Raw genomic sequence first — 19,982 nt, forward strand, 5'->3', positions numbered from 1 at the left:
TGGGTATTTTAAAAAAACTACGTTTTTGAAGTTAAATATTTTATTACACCAGACCGCCTGCTGTTGAAGGTTCACAGCACCCTGTATTAGGTAATATTTATGATTTCCAACTATTCGGTTGAAAAAAATAGGAAATTTCATTTGTCTTGGTGTATTAAAACAACAACTTTTTTCAAAGTTGAATATTTTGTTACATTAGATCCCCAATACTGGTCACAACACCCTTTATTGTGTGATGACCGACATTCGTTCAAAGAAAAATCGAAAATTTTGAGTGCAAGAGTCAGGCACTGTGTAATAAAATATTTTGCTTTTAAAAATGTGGTTTTTCAAGTACACCAAAGGAATGATGTTCCGGTCAAAATTTCCCATTTCTCTTCAACCGAAGGATTGGACAATTACAAATATTACAGAATACAGGGTGTTGAGACCTTTCAGTATCAGGCGCTCTAGTGTTATAAAATATTCATTGTTCTGCTACAGTTAATTAATTTCTTCGACTATAAGCTTCAACAGATATACATACGTGATGAACTTCAATAATTGGGAATTACATGGTGATGACAGTTCGAACTAAAAAGTTAATGCAGTCATTGTCATTTTTGAAGGGGATTTTGAGATTTTCGTCAAATAAATCCTTTTTTTCTCAGTATATACCTAGTTGTTTTTTCTCAATTTTGAAGATAGGTTATCGAAACTGGATTCAATTATAACGAAAAAAAATACTTGACTGAATTAATCGGGGGAGAAGTTGATCATTTTTTATTGAAAGCAAATTTTTCATCCTATAAAATTTATGTGATCAATCTCACATTATATGCAATCTAAGATTGATCACTCTTCTTTCATGAGATAAATGGATTTTACTTACACGCCTTCTAAGGTCGCACTCTTAGGACCATAATATGATAGGTAAGGTGCTTGTGATTGGAAATGATAAATATCGAAAACTGTTTGAATTATGACAAGAAAAGGCTTCAAATTGATTAATCTGACCCCGGTTTACGGTAGCATATATATAATATGTATTGTCAACAGCCCAAGTTTATTGAATATTCCTCTACATGCTTCTCGGTATTTCAATTTTTTCAAGATATGAATAGCTCTTTATTGTGAAGAGTGTTGTCATATTTCCAGAACCAAATCTGGTCCTTCACTCAACAGTATAGATGCTGATGTAATCAGCAGAGAAATGAGATAACCTGGATTCAGGAGATTCAAGAAAAAATGAAGCAATATATAAAATTTTTTTTTTCAATATCATTCACGAATCGTGAAATAAGCATGCAAATAATATCAATAGTATCTATCTATAGATAAATAAAAATATAATTTGACAATAATTATACAAGGTGAGTATTTGACTCGTACAAATATTTTAACAGTAAATTCTAGAGGTCCAAAGAAACTCTTTTTTCCTATACCATTTTTTCCGAATCGGCTTAGTTACTCAGTTTAAAAGTTACAGGCTGTTCAAAAACCATAAAAAATCTCACAAACGGTTTTATCGAATGAAATGAATTTCGGAGTATAGTTTTTCATTCATTTGATAATTTTTTTTCGAACACTAGATATCACCCACGTCTTCCAGTTTTCTCATTATGTCCATTACGTACCATAAAAATATCAAAAATTCAAAGAACCGAACTTTTGAAACTAAGTTAGACGTTGTCTAATGAATATTTGAAAGAGAAGTATTTTTCATATCTTCTTGTATAATGCGCTGTTTTCGAGTAATATGATGTTCAAAAATAAAAAGTATCTGTGACGTTTGAAAAATTGGGTATTTTGGCTGAATACAACTCTGTTTAAAACATCCACAGATATATAGTGTCACAGATTTATCTAGTAATTCTGAAGGAAATTTTGTGTTTCTAGGGGTGGCACAACTCATTTTGAAAACTCAAAAATCTTTTTATCAGTTCCGAATCGGAAAAAATGGTATAGGAAAAAAGTGTTTCTTTTGACCTCAAGAATCTACTGTTGAAATATTTGTACTAGGCAAAGACTCACCCTGTATGATACGACTCTATCAGATCTGCCTCAACAAACGATTAATATTCAAGAATTCTTGTCAACCTTCAAAAGCTTAAAATATGATCTAGTTCGAGATAACGTTTATTCCTTCATTTATCAGAAAATGGGTTTGAAATCGCAAGCCCAAACCCTGTTCATAAGAAAGTTTTTGTTTGTTGAAAACAGAGGGATTAACCTCACAGCATAACAAGGGTTCTGTCTCCCCTTTTCTCTTTTCCGTCTCGCTAATGAAATATATGCGGGGCTTCGCTCGTGAGACTGACACCCGATACCTGCCTTAACTTGGCCCCCACGACTTTCAAAACTGATCATCTCAATTATGATCCGCAATATCAGTTTCGAGAGTACTTTTCAGGTATCCATCCAAGGGTTATTTTTTCTGATCGTTCGTTACAGCCCTTAATTAGAGAAACTTGAAGGGAAGAGTGAATTTTAAGCAATTAGTTATCAAAAGAACAGGTATATGTTTCATTCGGTTAGATGAGTAAGCGATCAGTTTTGGGCTCTACCGATACTTCATTTTTTATGTTATCCGCTGTTTATAATTTTCTGCAAAAATTTCATAATAGATCAACATAGTAATGGCGGAAGTTGCAAGGAATTCTTTGAGACCTTGTTAGGAGATCCAAAACATTCGGAATAATCGATTTTCGATTATGTACCTATCTAATTAACATATTCAGGATGCTTGAAGAAGACCGTCCTAAAAGTTTTAGAATACGGAGTAGCAATATTGATCTGAAAATTTGTACTAAAGGGCACTATTCTAGACACCTTGAATATTTTCATAGATTAGAGAAGACAATTTCAACAATACGCCATATACTGGCTGTATAAAGTGATAAGTTCCCGGTTTATCGTGTTTATTGACATTTTTGCAAAAAAATTAAACAAACTGTAGACCGGTTTCGGGATTATTGTCCCTCATCAGGACTGTGCGGTGATAAACATCTCAACCGGAGAATGGGGTCTCTAAGCGAAATTGGAGCGTCGCTGTGAGGAATATTTTCAATTCTCATCATGATACGTCACCTGTTCCACCAAGACTGAACCAAGCCTAACTTACCTACTCTGTAGAATCTCACGCCCATCCATGACTGCCAGACATAACATTACCTGCAGTCATCGAAAGTACAACTATTCGACAAGATTAAATTCTTTGAATTGGCGTCTTCATTATTGATATTTCCGTGGCGGTCGTGACACTTGTGCTGCAGAACCGTCCAGCAAAAAGAACGGGTTATATTGTTTTGCTTGTGTACTTTTTAATGGTGAAAAACTGCAGTCTCGAGCGGGTGTTACTGGCTTATTTGAGTGATAAAATGAAATAAAATATGAGTATTCGAAAACTGCACTACCAAGTTTTTGAGTGATTCAAATTAATCGAAAAATTTCACTAGTTTGGCTTTTGGATGTTCTATGTCTCGTTCTATGCTTTTCGATTAATTTAACGTCCGAAGTCCAAAATTTTTATGATATTTTTCCAAAATATTTCCCACTATAAAAGTTTTTTTTTTAACAGAGAACACTGAATGTGAAATTTTCTACCATGAGCACACAATAACATCCCAAACAAAAACCCCCAGACAACCAGTGAAGTAATCATAGGTTTAACTTATTATTATAGGTAAATTATTATACCATATTTATAAAGCTAAATTTTAGTTATATATTCTCCCACCAAAATGGCCGAAAGAAATGTCAATTTCAGGGTGGAAGCAAGATGAAAGGTAACAGAATGGTGTATGCTACAACATATACATACGTTCATTGTGTGGGAAATATGAAAAAATTACTACAATGTAATCACAAAGTTACTGACACTCCATTCAACAATTAACATGTGTGCAACTGCGGGCCCAACTAGTTAATAACTGATATAAGAATCATAATATGTATCACCTGAAGGTTGCAAATCCATAGTTTCGATTATGTTGAATGTTGTATTTGGGATAGTTTTTAGATCTCAGAATTTTCTTACCCCTTCTATATTTACGAATTTATAATGTAAATATTATTTTCATATTATTTCATTTTATATTAATAGAAAATTTCGGGTAGTATCCAGTGATAGTCGAAATTTTATATGAATACGCCCATAGAATCTGTGCGAAATTTTCTTTTAAATATATGTACATATTACCTACTTCACTGATGAGGGTTGAAAAATGTAAATTCAGTAAATATCTTTCAAACGAAAAGTGTTATCTACCTACAATCCTTCTGCATATATACAGGATGTTTTCTAATTGAGTGTCAATATTCATGGGGGTGATTTTTGGGCCCATTTTAAGAAAAAACTTCATATGAACATATGTCCTAAACGTTTTACCTTTTGAGATGCAGGATGGTAAAGTTTTCAAAAATAAATCATTTATTATCAATATCTACAATACAACTTCAGATATTTTAATGAAATTATTCATACATGTATATTATGAATCAAGAGGCATTTTTTAATGTATCACTTTTTTCTTAATTTCCACCAGTGGCGTTCGTACGTAATTTGACCTACCTATTTTGGCAGACATTGATGGTACGCCACAGATTTTTCCTGAAATAAAAATTATATTTGAAATTCCCAATCATTTCTCACCAAAGTTGATCACTTGAGTTTTTTCAATCCGATTCACGGTTTCCGCTTAAAAAATAGAAACCGTTTCTCTGCCTGATCATAACAATATCCTTTACATACATATGATAATATCACCATGCAGAGACAAACGTAGATTTAATTTTTTTAGATGAAACCCGTGCGTAGGACTAAGAAAATTCAAGAGATCAAATTTACTTATAGTTAAATACAGTCAGTTTTTTCTTAAAATGGGCCCAAAAATCACCACCATAAATATTGACATTCAATAAGGAAACACCCTGTATACTACAGCTTGAGAAATAATAACATAAGTGCAGCAAAAAAAGAAGTAACGCTTTATCCGTTATAACATCCGACAACCGCAATATTTAAACTTTTTGTATTTTATTTTATTTCCAAATTTTACCGCGTCGACAAAAAAAGACCTAGAGGATGTCTCCAATGTCTAATAATAATAAATTCCCCATTTATATACCCTATTCCAAGGGAGATTCAAAAATATTTTTACGACTTTCGAATTCTTTCTTGATTTATGTCGAAGCAATAGACTAATTAGTGAATCGCTCATCTGGTCTAATAGCTTCCAGCACATGGTGTTTCAGATCTGTTGACACTTCATTGAGATACGTTTCATTCCGGTTATGCATCCCTCTCTTTCCCTATTTAATATATCTACCACCACTGTGAACAAATTTGAACCTTCCAACTGTTTAATATACAGGGTGTTTTCTAAACATGGGGAATAAATTCTGGGTAATATTCTCTGAGTGATTTAGAGTCAGAAAAGTCCTTCAGGCTTATGTATGGAAATGCCTTGTTTGCAAGATTCAGTTCTAGTAATGTGATAAAATTAATTGTTCGATTGCTCTACTCCAGTATTTTTTCGAATAACAAACGGTTTTCAATTTTTGACTGAAAAAGTGGCACATCCCAGAGAAAAAACGCAAGAGACCGTTTTTATTTTAAATTGAATAAGAATTTCCAGAATGAAATTTACTTTGGAAAATGTCACTGACTTACCTACTATGTTTTTCTTTGAAAGTTTTGGAGTCAATAGCCGTTCGTACGCCACTAAAGATGACATATTCAACGTAAAACAAGCATACCTTAATGAGGTGTCCCTTCCACCAAATCCCCTTCGAATACATGAATCTGTTTCGAAATTATCGAGCAATTTATGCAATTTAACGCCCTGTATCTTGGAAACAAAGCATTTCCGGGCTCAAACAGAGACTCCCTGTGTATTCTGGAGCGCACGCCTACAAGACCTTTCCGACTCCAAATCACTCAAAGAATAATAGGCTGAATTTATTTCCCATATTTAGAAAACACCCTGTCTATCTGAGTGAAATTTATTTATTTAGATTTGGTCGTTTCAATCTATTATAAAAATAACTGCAGTAATGAAAACATTCAATTACTCTAAGTAACGTGAGATAAGTATGTTGAATTTGAGATCCATATGTTGGTCCAATCGGAACTACATGCAGTGAAGATCAAACTTCGTAGATATTTAGCCTACTTGATGGAGTTTCTTTATTATTCGATCATTTTGTTATACCTATTCCTATGTGGAATGTTTTTGCAATTGAGATAAAACTCTCAGGTGAGCTCATTCGTCTGCTTATTTTCCATCCCCTAGCATCTTCGGTCTTCGTTCGGTTGACTGTTCATCGAATACATTTTCAGAAGGATAACTTAGCGGGAAACGCAATGGTGTGTGCAAAGAGACCGTGGAAGAATATCCAGTTACCCGAGAGAGAGCACCCGCAGGTGAAACTCGATATGACAGTCGTGGTCCAACAACCCTCTCGCCCCCCTTCTTGGTAGATATTTCCTGCCACCAAATGGAGCCCACCGCATCGAGTGGATAGGTGGTCGTTGGAAGATAATTCTCCGGATATGGGTTTTGATTCAATCGATTAAATTAGTGTTGAAAAGTTGACTAGGTGTGCATTTAGATATTTCAGTATGAATGTGTATTCGAATGAATAATACGAGGATGATTGAGCAATGAAAGTAGTATAAAAATTCGATAACTTGAAACCTGAATTATAAATGGCTTCTGCCCTCCTGGTAATAGTGACTCAATACTCGACTCATAACTGGTACTAGTGACGGTCCGAATGGGGAATTCTCCTCAATTTGAGTTATCACAGCATATGCAAGTTTAAACTGAATATGTAATTATGAGTTTCATTCATGAATTTTTCAAATGCATCGCGGAAACTATTCAAAATCTTTCTTCAAATATGAGGTTTAAAATTTAAATCGCTTCGTATCTAGTTTACGATTTGGCAACAGCGCCTACTAGAAAATAAAAAGAACAGTGGCTTGTTTATAAAATAACAGCTGTTGATTTGCAGCCATCATAACGCGCGTACTCACTGGCGAGCCTCAACAGCAACCGGCCATAAAAATCCCATAAAATTTTACGACCTTCCTCGTTCGTCCCACACTTCATTGACAGCCATCTTTGTCTATCTCATCAAGATGGTGTATTTGTTGTCCTTTATTATCAACGCATATTTCAGTCGATGTTGCCAACTTGTGCAATAGAAACGAAACCCATTTTTATTTTTTAGTTTCGAGTATGTATTTCAAAATGTAACGTTCCAAAGACATTTCCTAAAAAGTCAAAAGGAGTATTCTCTATCAGTAATACAACTGGTGATGCTCTCACCGACTCCAGAATTAAAAAAGGTCGTAGTATAAAGAAACACTCATTACATTTTCTTTCGATAATCGAAATTCTAATATCGTTTATAGAATATTAGTACATGTGTTCGTTGCACATATCCAACAATATCAATAACACGGGTCAACACCAAATTTCGATATTTTAGATCCTAATTAGACGAAAAAAAAATATATGGCATGAAAAAGTTTGCTTTTGTGTTCAGGAGACTAATTCAACGATATTTCTCGAAATCTCTGATTTAAATTTTTTATTGAAAATAAAACTATGAAATAAATATGTTTATTATTCTTATTAAGTTTAGCTATTAAATTAACTTACAAAAAAGAGGAAAATAATTTAAAAGTTCACGCTTTTACTTTTTATTTTATGTTCATAACTACTTTCTCTCACTTAACCCCCAGACATCTTTTACAAGCATTACAAGCAACATGTAGAGCAAATGGCTTGTCTTGATTTCAAACAGAAAAGTCAAAATATGCTCATAGGCTTCATAGAGAACGTGAGATGTCTTTAATTCGTATTTCACGTCTCGAATTTTTAATAAATTGATCACATATAAAACGAAATGCATCAGCATCGTATTTACACTTTTTTGACGACATTTGATGTTTGTCTAGGCTTGTAAACAACACCTGAACGTTTTTTATGACTCGACTGCCCTCTAGCGGCACTTTGGAAAGGTAAACACCCAACTCCCATCGCGCGGTCTTTTTGGAAAGTATTAAAAATTAAAAAAAAATGAAGAATGAGTATTATTACTATAGCTATCACAAAAGCAAACTTTATACCAAAAAAATGTATTTTTTTTCGTTTTTGTGCATAATTAATCAAAAAATCCTAGTATAAACATTAGGACACAAAACGAAAATTTGTTTGTAGAGTCGTGTAATCAATCTGCTGCAAAAAAACGAATATGCGTAAAAAAACGAACTCATACTTCACAAGAATTAAATCGAAAAAACTTTCAAGATCAACCTGAAAATATGGAAGATAAGGAGATAACAGTGCAGTAGTGAAGGAAATATTTTTGTGGAACAAAAAATAAAAAATACAACATAACTGCAGAACATCAATTAACTTGTTCCACTACTGTACTTAGGCCAGAAAAACAAGATTATATTTTCCAAAAACTAAATCAAAAAGGATCCACCTGAAAATATGGAGGAAGAGATAACAGTTAATTCTTGTGTAAAGAAAAAACACAACAAAGCCCTTATTTTCGTCAGAACTCGTTCCGTATCTGTACCTCAGACATGCCAGAAATCTTCTTTTAATCCGTCTCAGTCTGGTTCGGGTGAATGTTAGAGATTCAAACATGAGTTCAGTTCATCTTCAAATATTTTCGTACTATTTTGAAATCCTAAAGATTTTTAGTTGTTCAACATATAAGAGTGCAAGAAGATAAAGAATATCAAATAATATCGCCACAAACCACGGCAATGGCGTAGCCCTCATAAAATTAGGCGGTGCCTTGCAATAGATTTAAATAATTCACTCTTCACCTACTAACTAAACTAACTCGTGAAAGTATATTCCGCACTTCCGATGACGTAGACGTTTTTTAAAAAACGTTTTCGCATCGCACAAAAGTTGAAGTTGCTCTAAATTATCTTCTTTATAGCTTCACCCCTTTTCTATGCTACGCCAATGCTAACGAACAAAGATCTGTTAGTGAGCTTCACTGCCACCTTCTACGTCATCACCCTCCCATTCGGTTTTGAATAGAATTGCACCTCCTTTTCTAAATGGTGCACTAATTGGACTCGGAAATATCCTCAAGTCTTCGATTTGGTTTTTCTTCCTTCGATATTATAGAAGTTATTAGATAGGGAAATAGCCATGTATGTATGATTGAAGAACAAAAAAATCTTTTTGTGGACTCCCCAGCTGGCAAGACCATTTAGTGTTTGAGAAAAAACAATACAAATTCTTCATCTAAAATAACCGAAAAGGCAGTTTTCTGTCGTATCTTGAGGGAAACCTTTGTTTAATCAATGAGAGATAACGCCTATAGTAGAGAGGCAATGAATACAATAATAAGATGAGCGAAGAGGCCACACACACTTATCAATCTTCTAATTCATTTACAATAATAAGAATTGATTCTCAGGCATACCACACGCTGATATGAATATCAACAAGTCTACGATCTGAATCGAACTAGCCGATATGTCATGGTGAGGACAACAAAAGGGGACGTTCCATCGAAGAAGAGTAGATGCTGACCATGGTTTCGTCAGAGCAACCACTCACACTACAATGGAAAACGCTTGGAATTGACGGATCCTAATTAAAAACTAGTAGTAGCTTCGAAGTATTATTAAGTGCTCGAGCGTCATCTAGCATGAAACGAGATCCAATTCAATTCTTCCAGATCGGAACCTAGGAGAAGATGGCATTTGTCCCATATGCGTTTTCCATCGGAGTGTGAGTTGTGTTGCTCGGACGAGGTCAATTGAGACAAAAAGCATGGCCAGCATCTACTCTTTGCTCTTTGTCGATGGAACTTTCGTTGTTCGGACGATGACAAATTGGCTGGATTCAGATCGTTAAACCTGTTGATTGCTTCTGAATTGATTCTAATCTTTGTTTTTTAATATGGTTGATAAATTGATAGTGTCTTACATTATTTTTTCGCCAAATGTATGATTAATGATGTAAAAGCAAAGATTTGAAGATTTTAATTATCGTCTCTTTCATTTCAGTAACCAAACAAATTCCGACAAACCTCATTTAGACTCGAGTGGCTCAGACAGTGAGGGCGACAACCAGCACAAACTCAGCTCCTTTGCACCAACAGGAGTTGTAGGCACTGCCTCAGCACAGATGAGCGCCTACGCCGCAGGATTGGGTTCCTCGATCGGTCAACCCCTTTACCAACCCCCAGGAGCCCTTTTGCACGACTATCAAGCCTTGTGACAATGGTTGTGTGCGAATCAAGATCATCAATAGTGATAGTTGGCTAAGTTCAGACAAATCTGTGGATTTTCTAAGAAATATCTCGTCCTTACTTCTTAAAGTATGAAACTATTCGAGCGGTCAAAAGTGATTTTCAACAACTGAACCAATGAAAGGATCAGTTGCTGAAGAAATTTTTCTCATTATTGGTCAAAAGAAATTCGAGGTGATATGCTTGAATTTTAATCTCACTTCATCGAATAAAGAAGTTCAAATGAGAAAAGCATGGTTAGACGTTTAAAACATTGCCCAGAACAAAGATACATAGCAATCATCATGTGACATCACTTCCTTGTCGAACTTTGCTCGGTTGTTTAGGCCGTATAACGGACGGAATTAAGAAACTTTTTCTAAGCCTGGAAATATTAGAAAAAACTGGAAACGTTTTGTTTTTATTCTATCTGTACCTTTCGGTCGCCCTAAGGGAGAGCGCCCACCAAAGTAGCGTAGCACTGACATGGCACATACATGACAAAGGCGATGCAAAGTAATAAGTGTAACTTTACTCAGATGTGCGATATCTGAAAATTTTGCATCGCCTTTGTCATGTATGTGCTATGTCAGTGCTACGCTACTTTGGTACGCGCTCTCCCTTAGGGCGACCGAAAGGTACTGATAGAATAAAAACAAAAAATATCATTTTGCCCTGATTATCGGATCCAAGTGTTATGATAGAAAATTGATAAGGAATGAAGAATGAGGAACTTTTTCGAAGTTTTTGCATTAGATTCATTGTTTAGTCACATAACACCTTAACCATACTCTAAGGCCTGCCGCAGACATGCAACTTTTCAGTTTTGCGATAGTTGCGCAACAGTTTGATTGCAAGCGGTGCGAGTACTGTGCGTACGCAACCGAATAGTTTGGTCTCCAGGTGGACGTAGACATGCAACTAATTAGTTGCAATATGGACTTCGACGAGTTAGCAACGGTGTGCGCCTTTGAGCTCCATAGGTGGAAAAAAATACGGCAAAAGAGGAAATATTGGGTATACCCAATCAGTTCCCATCGTTTGATAAAGAGCCAATTTCATAAGTGTATTCGGATTTAAGAAAATACCCCAAAAAGTTTTTCAATTATTACTGAATGAGAATGAATTGATCGCAAGTGGGCGCAGATACACTAGGAGCGTTGTGCTCAATACTGCTGCGCAATCGTTTAGTTTGTGTCGAGACTGAAACTATTTGATCGCAAAACTTTTTAGTTGCATGTCTGCGCGGCCCCATATAAATGCATTGTACTCACTTCTGCAACTAAACAGTTGCAAAACTAAAAATTGCATGTCTGCGACAAGCCTAAGGTGTTCCGTGTTTTGCGATTGAAGTTTTATATCACTCCATACATCATGAACGTGATATAAAAAGCCGAGACAAGCATTTTGAGACCTACATCTCCTCTACACTGGTGTAAATTCAACCAGCAAACGAATACTAAAATCGAGTGTAGAAAAGTGCTACACTTTTTATGCAAACGAAAGGACCTAGAATGTTCTCTCAGGTCAAGCTTTGTGGAACCAGCTCTAAATATCAATTTTCCATAATATTGCTTGGATCTATATTACATATAAGTCATATAAGACACAGTGAAAGACACATGAAAATATTTCAATTTGATAATGTTTTTGGTTTCTGAAAACAACTCATAAACCTTTTATTGGCCGTGTGCACAGTCTCATTGAACAAAGATTCAATTCTTAAACCATCTTCAATTCATAGAAATTCTATAAAATAAACGTGATTCAATACAAAAAGACATTGCAGAGGAGGTGCAATTCAGTGGCAGCTAGCAGTGGCGTGGGCTACGCCAATGTGAGCTAGTGTGATCTGGCGTGTGGCGATATCGAAGTGACTCTCCATTGTTGTATCTTGAATCTTGAATTTGATCTTTGTTCAATGAAACGGTGCATATGGCCATAGGAGAAATAAATTTATTTGAAATGAAATCATTTTTACCATCTGAAGCGAATCCGAAAAAGTTCATTGTGACATATTCGGATTGGAAATTATTCTACTTATTCATTTTCGTCTGTGATCGAAATATGCGGAATATGCTTTTCTAAAATTCGAATGACGAGCACTACATTCAAATGTCCTAGAAAGATACACAATAAATCCGTTCATCCGTTACGAATATATAGATATCATATTCAAATGGCTTTTTCACTAATTATAAACTCTAATGCTGTTTTGCAAATGAAGAAAACTTGAACATATGGTTCTCCCCATTCACAATTGAATGGGAAAAATCGATATTGATGTTAAACCGCTTTGACGACCGCGTTTTACATTACGTCAAGACCACATAAACAAATTGGCTAAAACAGAGAATTAGAAAAAACGTATTAAATGAAAACAGAGTCCTTACATTACATCTTCATTACGATTGTCGACTAGTATCGGAGGGTTCTTTTACAGCAACCTGAAACTACATTATCAAGTCTGAAGTTTAGATCGTTGGTTGTCTTGTAGCTATGTATGAGTATTTTGGTTTTTCATTATGTTTGAGCTTCAAAAATTCCCTTATTTAATTATTGATTCTCTATATTGTTGTAGTCTCGGTTGTAGGTTTTAGACATGATAATGGAGTTGCAGTAAAAAAACTCCTAAACTGGTCGTCCATTCTATTGAAGATTAATTTTTAATTGAATACGAATACAGAAAACCAGCCAACGAAATGCCCTTAATATACTCTACCATATTATAACGACCATTACATATACCTTTAAAAAAAATTGATGATCGAATTGATTTTCTGCATATATTTTCTCATGATTATAATGTACAAAGTTGCACATGAAATACGAAAAATTAAACACAGCTTGCAAACCTATGCTTATACAAATTATCACTGGAGTATCGGAATAATGAGTATGATGTATCAACCCAGTTCATAATGAATGTTTCTTAATTTTATTAGTGTTATTAGATTTTTAATGTCAAAAGCTTTGTAAATAAATATTATTTATTTAATAGATAGTATACCTTCTGGCTGTTTGTTTATTGTACTTATTTTACTTTATAGAATAGAAATGTTATGAGTTTTCAGTGTTGAATTCATTGCCACATTTCCTATGTTGAAGTGACTTTATTTAAAATTTATTAAATTTCTTGCCCAAACCAGTGAGTGAGATTCAATTCTTTTTCTATTTTGAGTTGAATAAGTTTCTATGGTTTCCAAGGCCAACTCAAGCTCCGTCTGCCTTATCAGTGCGATTTTTGGACCTTTTCTTGAAGTGAAAAAAATATGAAAATACATTTATTGAATTTTCTCGGCGTAGCAAACTGAAAACAGTGAAAATGAATTTCATGGAAATATCTTGGTATAACCTCTTGTTAAAAATTGGTACACTTTTCTCATTCCCTCCCATATGTGGCAAGGACCTGAGGAAGTTGAAATATAGCAACGAAACGTTCCTCTAGAAATCTGAATTTTCATTTTGGGTGCGGTAAAGAAAAAGTATATTTGATGGATATGAAATATTAATATATGGTATATATCAGATAGTAACCTAAGACGGCCATTTTATTTTGTTCCCGAGATTTCGAGATTCCGGATTTTGGCTATTTTAATGTATAGAACCTAGGCCGGACCTTCGCCTCATATTCGTGCGATAGTTCCGATACACCGGCAGTATTCGAGGAGGCTCTAGTTCAGGGGTCTTCAACCCTTTATTAAGAGTCATATTCAGCCATATTCAGGATCCATATTGTCCTCCTCGGCCATATGCATATGCATGGATACATTAAAATTAGACGGAACAATTACTTATTTCCTGCCACGTTGAATTTTTTACTCACGAAATTTCTCTTTTTTTTTCGAAAGATTACACATATGGACGAAAAAAACGACACAAATCCTTCTTTTCAAAGATTGTTCAATTTCGGTTGCAATTTCTTCAATACGTCGAAAGATTGTTATGTACCAATGAATATATTAACGGCATGCAGACAATTATTGAATTCTGAATTCAGAATTCAATAATTGTCTGCATGCCGTTAACATATTCATTGATATTTAATTCACAGACATTAATTCCACTACTCAATTGTTATGTACTCCCGACAAACTCAATATCTTGAAAATTTCTTTATTATTTGGAAAGAGAATTTCCCTAGCATTGACATTCTTCGACTTCCAGCGAATGATTTGGGGCCTGTTCCGATATTGCTGGTTTTACTGGCCCGCAATCGAATAACAATAGAACTCGAACGACTGGGCCAATAGGCATCGTCTCTGAAATACTGACAGTACCGTTCAGGAATATCGGAACAGACGGTTGGACTTATTTTGAGTAATTTTTTCCGCTATTAGCTATTACATATACCGGGTGTCCCAGAGCTTTTAGGCCAGCAGATATCTCAGTTACCTGCGGAAAAAAAAATTGAAAAAAATACTTGTCGTAGGAGACCATACGCTCTTTCATGCAGCATAGCAAAATCCACCCCCTGACAAACAACCCCCGAGAAACCACCCCTAACTTTTGTTTTTCAAATGGCACCCCCATGTTTGTTTGGCTTCAACTGACAGCTCTTTTTAATTCTCAATCAATGATATATCATAATATGTAGTTGTAAAGATAGTCACTCGATAAAATTGAATTCGTTAGTGGGTACTTTTAATTGGACTGATCGAATTAGTCCACATTGTAGAGACAAGAAAAAGTGGATGTTGAAAAAAAAGAGTCAATAAAATGTTAGAACTTTTTGTTTATTATAATTTATGTTATAAAACATTTCCTTTAGTATAATGTTGCAGTAACAATACAGCTGAGCGTATAAATTCGTATTTCATTTGTATTTTTATTTTCCATAATTCTGCATGCCATTCTAGCTACCATGATACATCATTGAATGAGAAATGAAAAAAACTGTAAGTTGAAGCACAACAAACATGGGGGTGCCATTTGAAAAACAAAAGTTAGGGGTGGTTTCTCGGGGGTTGTTTGTCAGGGGGTGGATTTTGCTATGCGGCATGAAAGAACGTATGGTCTCCTACGACAAGTATTTTTTTCAATTTTTTTTTCCGCAGGTAACTGAGATATTTGCTGGCCTAAAAGCTCTGGGACACCCGGTATAACTTGGACGCATGCCTCGGTCTCTTCATTTTGCCTTTTAAAATTATCTTGCTGCCGTTTCAAATTGAGTTGAAGATTTTTCATTTTGTCCACTCTAAGTTGCCCTTGAGGTTCAAGATGCATGCTTTGTTACATAATGCCATTTTATATTGTGGTGTAAGGGAGAAGGATGCGTTTTATAGCCTCTCCTCTCAAATGCCAACCTCACCTACTCGCGGTGCACCCTGTTCTTACGAACGAGGCTCTGACGGCCGAACATGAGCGGTATAACTCTGTTTCCCACAATAACCTAGCCTAAACATTGGCTTGAGCAGGAAACGGCTCTCTGCGTTGCTCAAGTTACGTCTCAGACCTTGTCGTCTCAGGATACCTGTGCCACAAGATAATCTAGTCGTAGCCGCAACCAAAGTTGCACTGACAGCGTTACCAGTGCAGCTTTTAAACACCTTCTAACGCAGCTCCTACAAAAAGATGGATCAGTCGAACAGGACAAAATTTGTATCTCTCCGGATCTCCGGGGGAGGGTGCCTGAGCGAGTGAATCATCGAACAAACACCAATGAAAAGCACATAGCTTTTGCAGCATGGAACGTCAGAACCTTGCTAGACAACCCCAAGGCCGACCGACCAGAGAGACGTACTGCCCTAATCGATAAGGAACTGCAACGAACATCCATTGCAATAGTTGCCATAAGCGAGACACGCTTTTCGGACGAAGGTAGCTTGGTAGAACAAGCGTATACTTTTTTCTGGAAAGGCTTGCCGGAAGGCGAAATCAGACAACATGGCGTAGGCTTTGCCATTAGAAACGACCTGGCCGCCAAACTTACCGAAAATCCAGTTGGTATCTCAGAACGTTTAATGACCCTACGCTTTCCTGCAGCGAATAACACGTTTGTGAACATCATTGCAGTATATGCACCCACTTTGAACTATTCTGACAACTTAAAGGACACTTTCTACGAAACACTCGTTGCTACATTAAGTAAAATCCCAAAATGGGAACGAATTATTCTCCTTGGAGATTTCAACGCCAGAGTGGGCAGATGTCAAGACTCAGAACTATGGCCGGAAATAATAGGGAAACACGGCACAGACAGCATCAATTCGAATGGAGAACGTCTGCTGGCTCTTTGTGCAGAACACAATCTGTGTATAACAAACACCTATTTTATTACGAGACCCAATTTAAGGGGGACCTGGCGCCACCCGCGCTCAGGTCATTGGCATATCCTCGACTATGTGATCGTGAGAAGAAAAGATCTGAAAGAGGTGTTGGTCACTAAACCCAGAGCAGATCTGGAGTGCTGAACTGATCATAGGCTGGTAATCTCGAGAATGAAAATCTCAATGCGCCCAAAATACCAATGCAAGCCAAAGTATCTAAGAGAGCGCCTTCAAATCTCCAAACTACAAAACCCTTCTACAAAGGAAAGATTCACAGCTGCCGTCAAAGATAGCCTAACACCACCGGATTATAACGACATTGAGACACATTGGCAAGCCCGCCGCTAGCTGTCTGAGCGCCCGCGTGCAAATACTGTTATGCCGCCCCCAATAGGGCGCTACATCAGGGGCGTATCCAGAGAGCAATGCGGAGGGGGGGGGGTAGTGGCAAGATTTAGCGAGGGACCTGAACTGATCTTGAGTGAAAAGCGGGGAAAGGGGGAGGGGGGTTTAGATCATTTCCATTCGAAGATTTAGTGTGAAAAACTATTTCCTGGGGGGGGGGGTTAATTACCCCCAGTACCCCCCCCGTAAATCTCCCCTGCGCAAAAATGCTGAGTCTTCTCTAGAAAGGGTTCTCTCATTATGGTGGGAAAAAAATAAAAAACCTATTGAATTATTGCTATATGTATTATATCCAACTCAGAAGAAATATTAACAAAATAATTGGAATTTAATTTTTGATCGTTACTGTTCATACACCACGGAACTGTTCGAATCGAATCATAGACAAGAGACAAGTTTCAATTTCGAATGCAAAATGCAACTGATCCTAGGGGGTGTATATTCCGACTCCCGCGGAACTTCGGGGGGTGGCAGTGCCCCTCCCGGAAATATACCTGAAAGAAACACTGCAGTGAATTCACTTAATTCCGAGGATATATGGATGTTGGCCGCCTGTCCTTCCGATCCTTCTGAGAAAAAGTCTCTCTAAGGGGGATGGGGTGACCTTGCCGCCCCCAATGTTGAACGGAGTTGGAGAAATTTCAAAGCAGTTGGGTTAGAGACGCTTTAGTTATCAACCTCTATAAGAACAAAGGCGATACGTCGAATTGCAACAGGGGCATATCGTTGCTTAGTGTGGCCGGTAAAATTCTCTCGAAGATTATGGCTAATCGTCTGGTTCCACTCTTAGAAAAGCTACTGCCTGAATCCCAGTGCGGCTTTCGACCAAATCGAGGTACGGTGGACCTAATTTTTACACTGCGACAGCTTCAAGAGAAGGCCCGTGAACAACAATCAAGAATCTATACAGCCTTCATCGATTTAAGTAAGGCATTCGACTCGGTGAATCGGAGAGCGCTATGGAAAATCATGGCACGTCTTGGAGTACCCGAAAAATTCTTAGCAGTGTGTAAAAGTCTTCATACCAACAACACCGCTAGAATACAGCATAATGGCTCTACAACCGACCATTTCTCAACCAACTCTGGAATAAAACAAGGCTGCGTATTAGCGCCTTTACTGTTCAATATTTTCGCCATAGCTGTATCGATAATTGCTGACATGAGAATGCCCGTAAGAGGTGTTGGGATAAGATTCAGATTTGATGGAGGCCTGTTTAACCTGAAGCGCCTCAGAGCAAAAATAACCCGTACCAAGTTTATCACGGAACTTCAATATGCAGACGACTGTTCACTCATCGCTAGCAGCTCAGAGGATCTACAGATAATGATGGACACCTATAAACATATATACGAAGCTTTAGGCCTTAGACTCAATATAGACAAGACCAAAATCCTGGTAAGTCCGCCAGAAAGCCTTCGAACAGATATCAGCCTGGAGAATGAAACTCTAGAACAGGTCGAGCAGTTCAAATACTTGGGAAGCTTCATAAATACTAGGGCTAATCTAGACACAGAAATACAAAACCGTATCAATTCGGCATCACGAGCATTCTGGAAGCTAAAGGACAGAGTATTTCAAAATCACGACCTCAGTCTGAAGACCAAGACAGCTGTTTACAAAGCGGTGGTCCTCCCAACGCTTCTTTACGGAAGCGAAAGCTGGATGGCCTACAGGCGACATATTAAACAGCTTGAACAAACGCAACAACGTCATCTAAGACAGATAATCCACATCAGATGGTTCCACAAAGTTTCGAATGCAATGGTCTTGCAACGCGCGAGTAGTACAACAATTGAGACTCAAGTAACGAGGGCCCGACTCAGATGGAGCGGCCACATTCTGAGGATGCACGACACAAGACTCCCCAAAATAGCTCTATATATGGCGAATTCACTGAGGGAGCCCGGAAACCAGGAGGCCAGTATAAGCGGTTTAAGGATACACTACATCAATCCCTAAAATTAGTTAATGCCAATCATAACTGGGAACAACTAGCGTTAGATAGGTCACAGTGGAGGTCTTTGGTACACAGTTATAATGGAGACTCGAGAAGGATACAGCGGCGGCCAGATCTGGTTGGTGACTATCCATGCCCTGAGTGTGGAGATTACAGAGTAGTGGTGTGGAAGGATCTGCAGGTCACGGTTGGGTCTCTTTAGTCACAGGAGGGCACACAGTCGCAACTAGCCCTAAGAAATTACAAGTTTGTTCGCAATTTTTTTTTTATATTTTTTTTTTATTTATTTTTTCTCTTTTTGTACATTTATTCCCGGTAACGGGTTACAGCAATGAATGAATGAATATTGTATTCTTTCGACATCGACAGTGATTCACGACATATTAAACATACTATAATTTATGATAAACGGGTACAAAGAAATAGGAATTTGTCCACCGTTCATTAAAAATGTCGGAACCAGTCGGAACGTATTACGTAATGTTCTACGCATGAATTCGCCAAATAACAGAACTCATTGTTCATGCGCACATGGCAATGATTGGTAAAGCGCGGTCTTGTCTTGTCTTCTCTCGCTCGCCTCTTTGTCTTTATGATCGACACATACATAGGCATATTTGCCACAAATTAAGTACACCATTTCCAGGCATGTCGACAACAAAATTCGTGATACCTACTCAAGTCTTAAAAAGAAAGAAACACTATTACACCAAACACAAGTACGATAATATTGGAGTAAATGTAATCTTATTGTTTTCAATAAATGTAATATCAATTTATAATTAAAAAATACCTATTTTAACTTTGATTTTCATACGAAAGATGCTGGAAATACCTCCCTCCTTTTGCGATGCAGACCTCCATAAAAAAATAATTTAAAATTGAATTTTTAACACCCTCCACATCCGTAACTAGCGTTTGCGGACCTAGAAGTATTTAAATGAATTATTGAGGAAATTCAATATAACCCCGAAAAATGTTGAATTTTGAAACTATCTGTATATTACGGTAGTCGGGATTATATGATGGATAAAAAGATTTTTTTTTGGAGGGATGCATTAGCTTTTCACGTCCGCAGCCGCGTG

General features: G+C 36.8%; 1 protein-coding gene across 1 annotated transcript in view; it reads left to right on the forward strand.

Moving 5' to 3' along the window:
- LOC123312349 (homeobox protein six1-like) overlaps nucleotides 1-10,818 on the forward strand; it is a 43,557-nt gene extending 32,739 nt beyond the window's left edge. The window contains exon 5 of the mRNA XM_044896726.1: nucleotides 10,040-10,818. Within this exon, the coding sequence (XP_044752661.1) occupies nucleotides 10,040-10,253 (214 nt within the window). The 3' untranslated portion in view covers nucleotides 10,254-10,818. The remainder of the gene's footprint in view (nucleotides 1-10,039) is intronic.
- Nucleotides 10,819-19,982: the final 9,164 nt, after the last annotated feature.

Source organism: Coccinella septempunctata, chromosome 4, assembly GCF_907165205.1.
Source record: "Coccinella septempunctata chromosome 4, icCocSept1.1, whole genome shotgun sequence".
Taxonomy (NCBI): Eukaryota; Metazoa; Arthropoda; class Insecta; order Coleoptera; family Coccinellidae; genus Coccinella; species Coccinella septempunctata.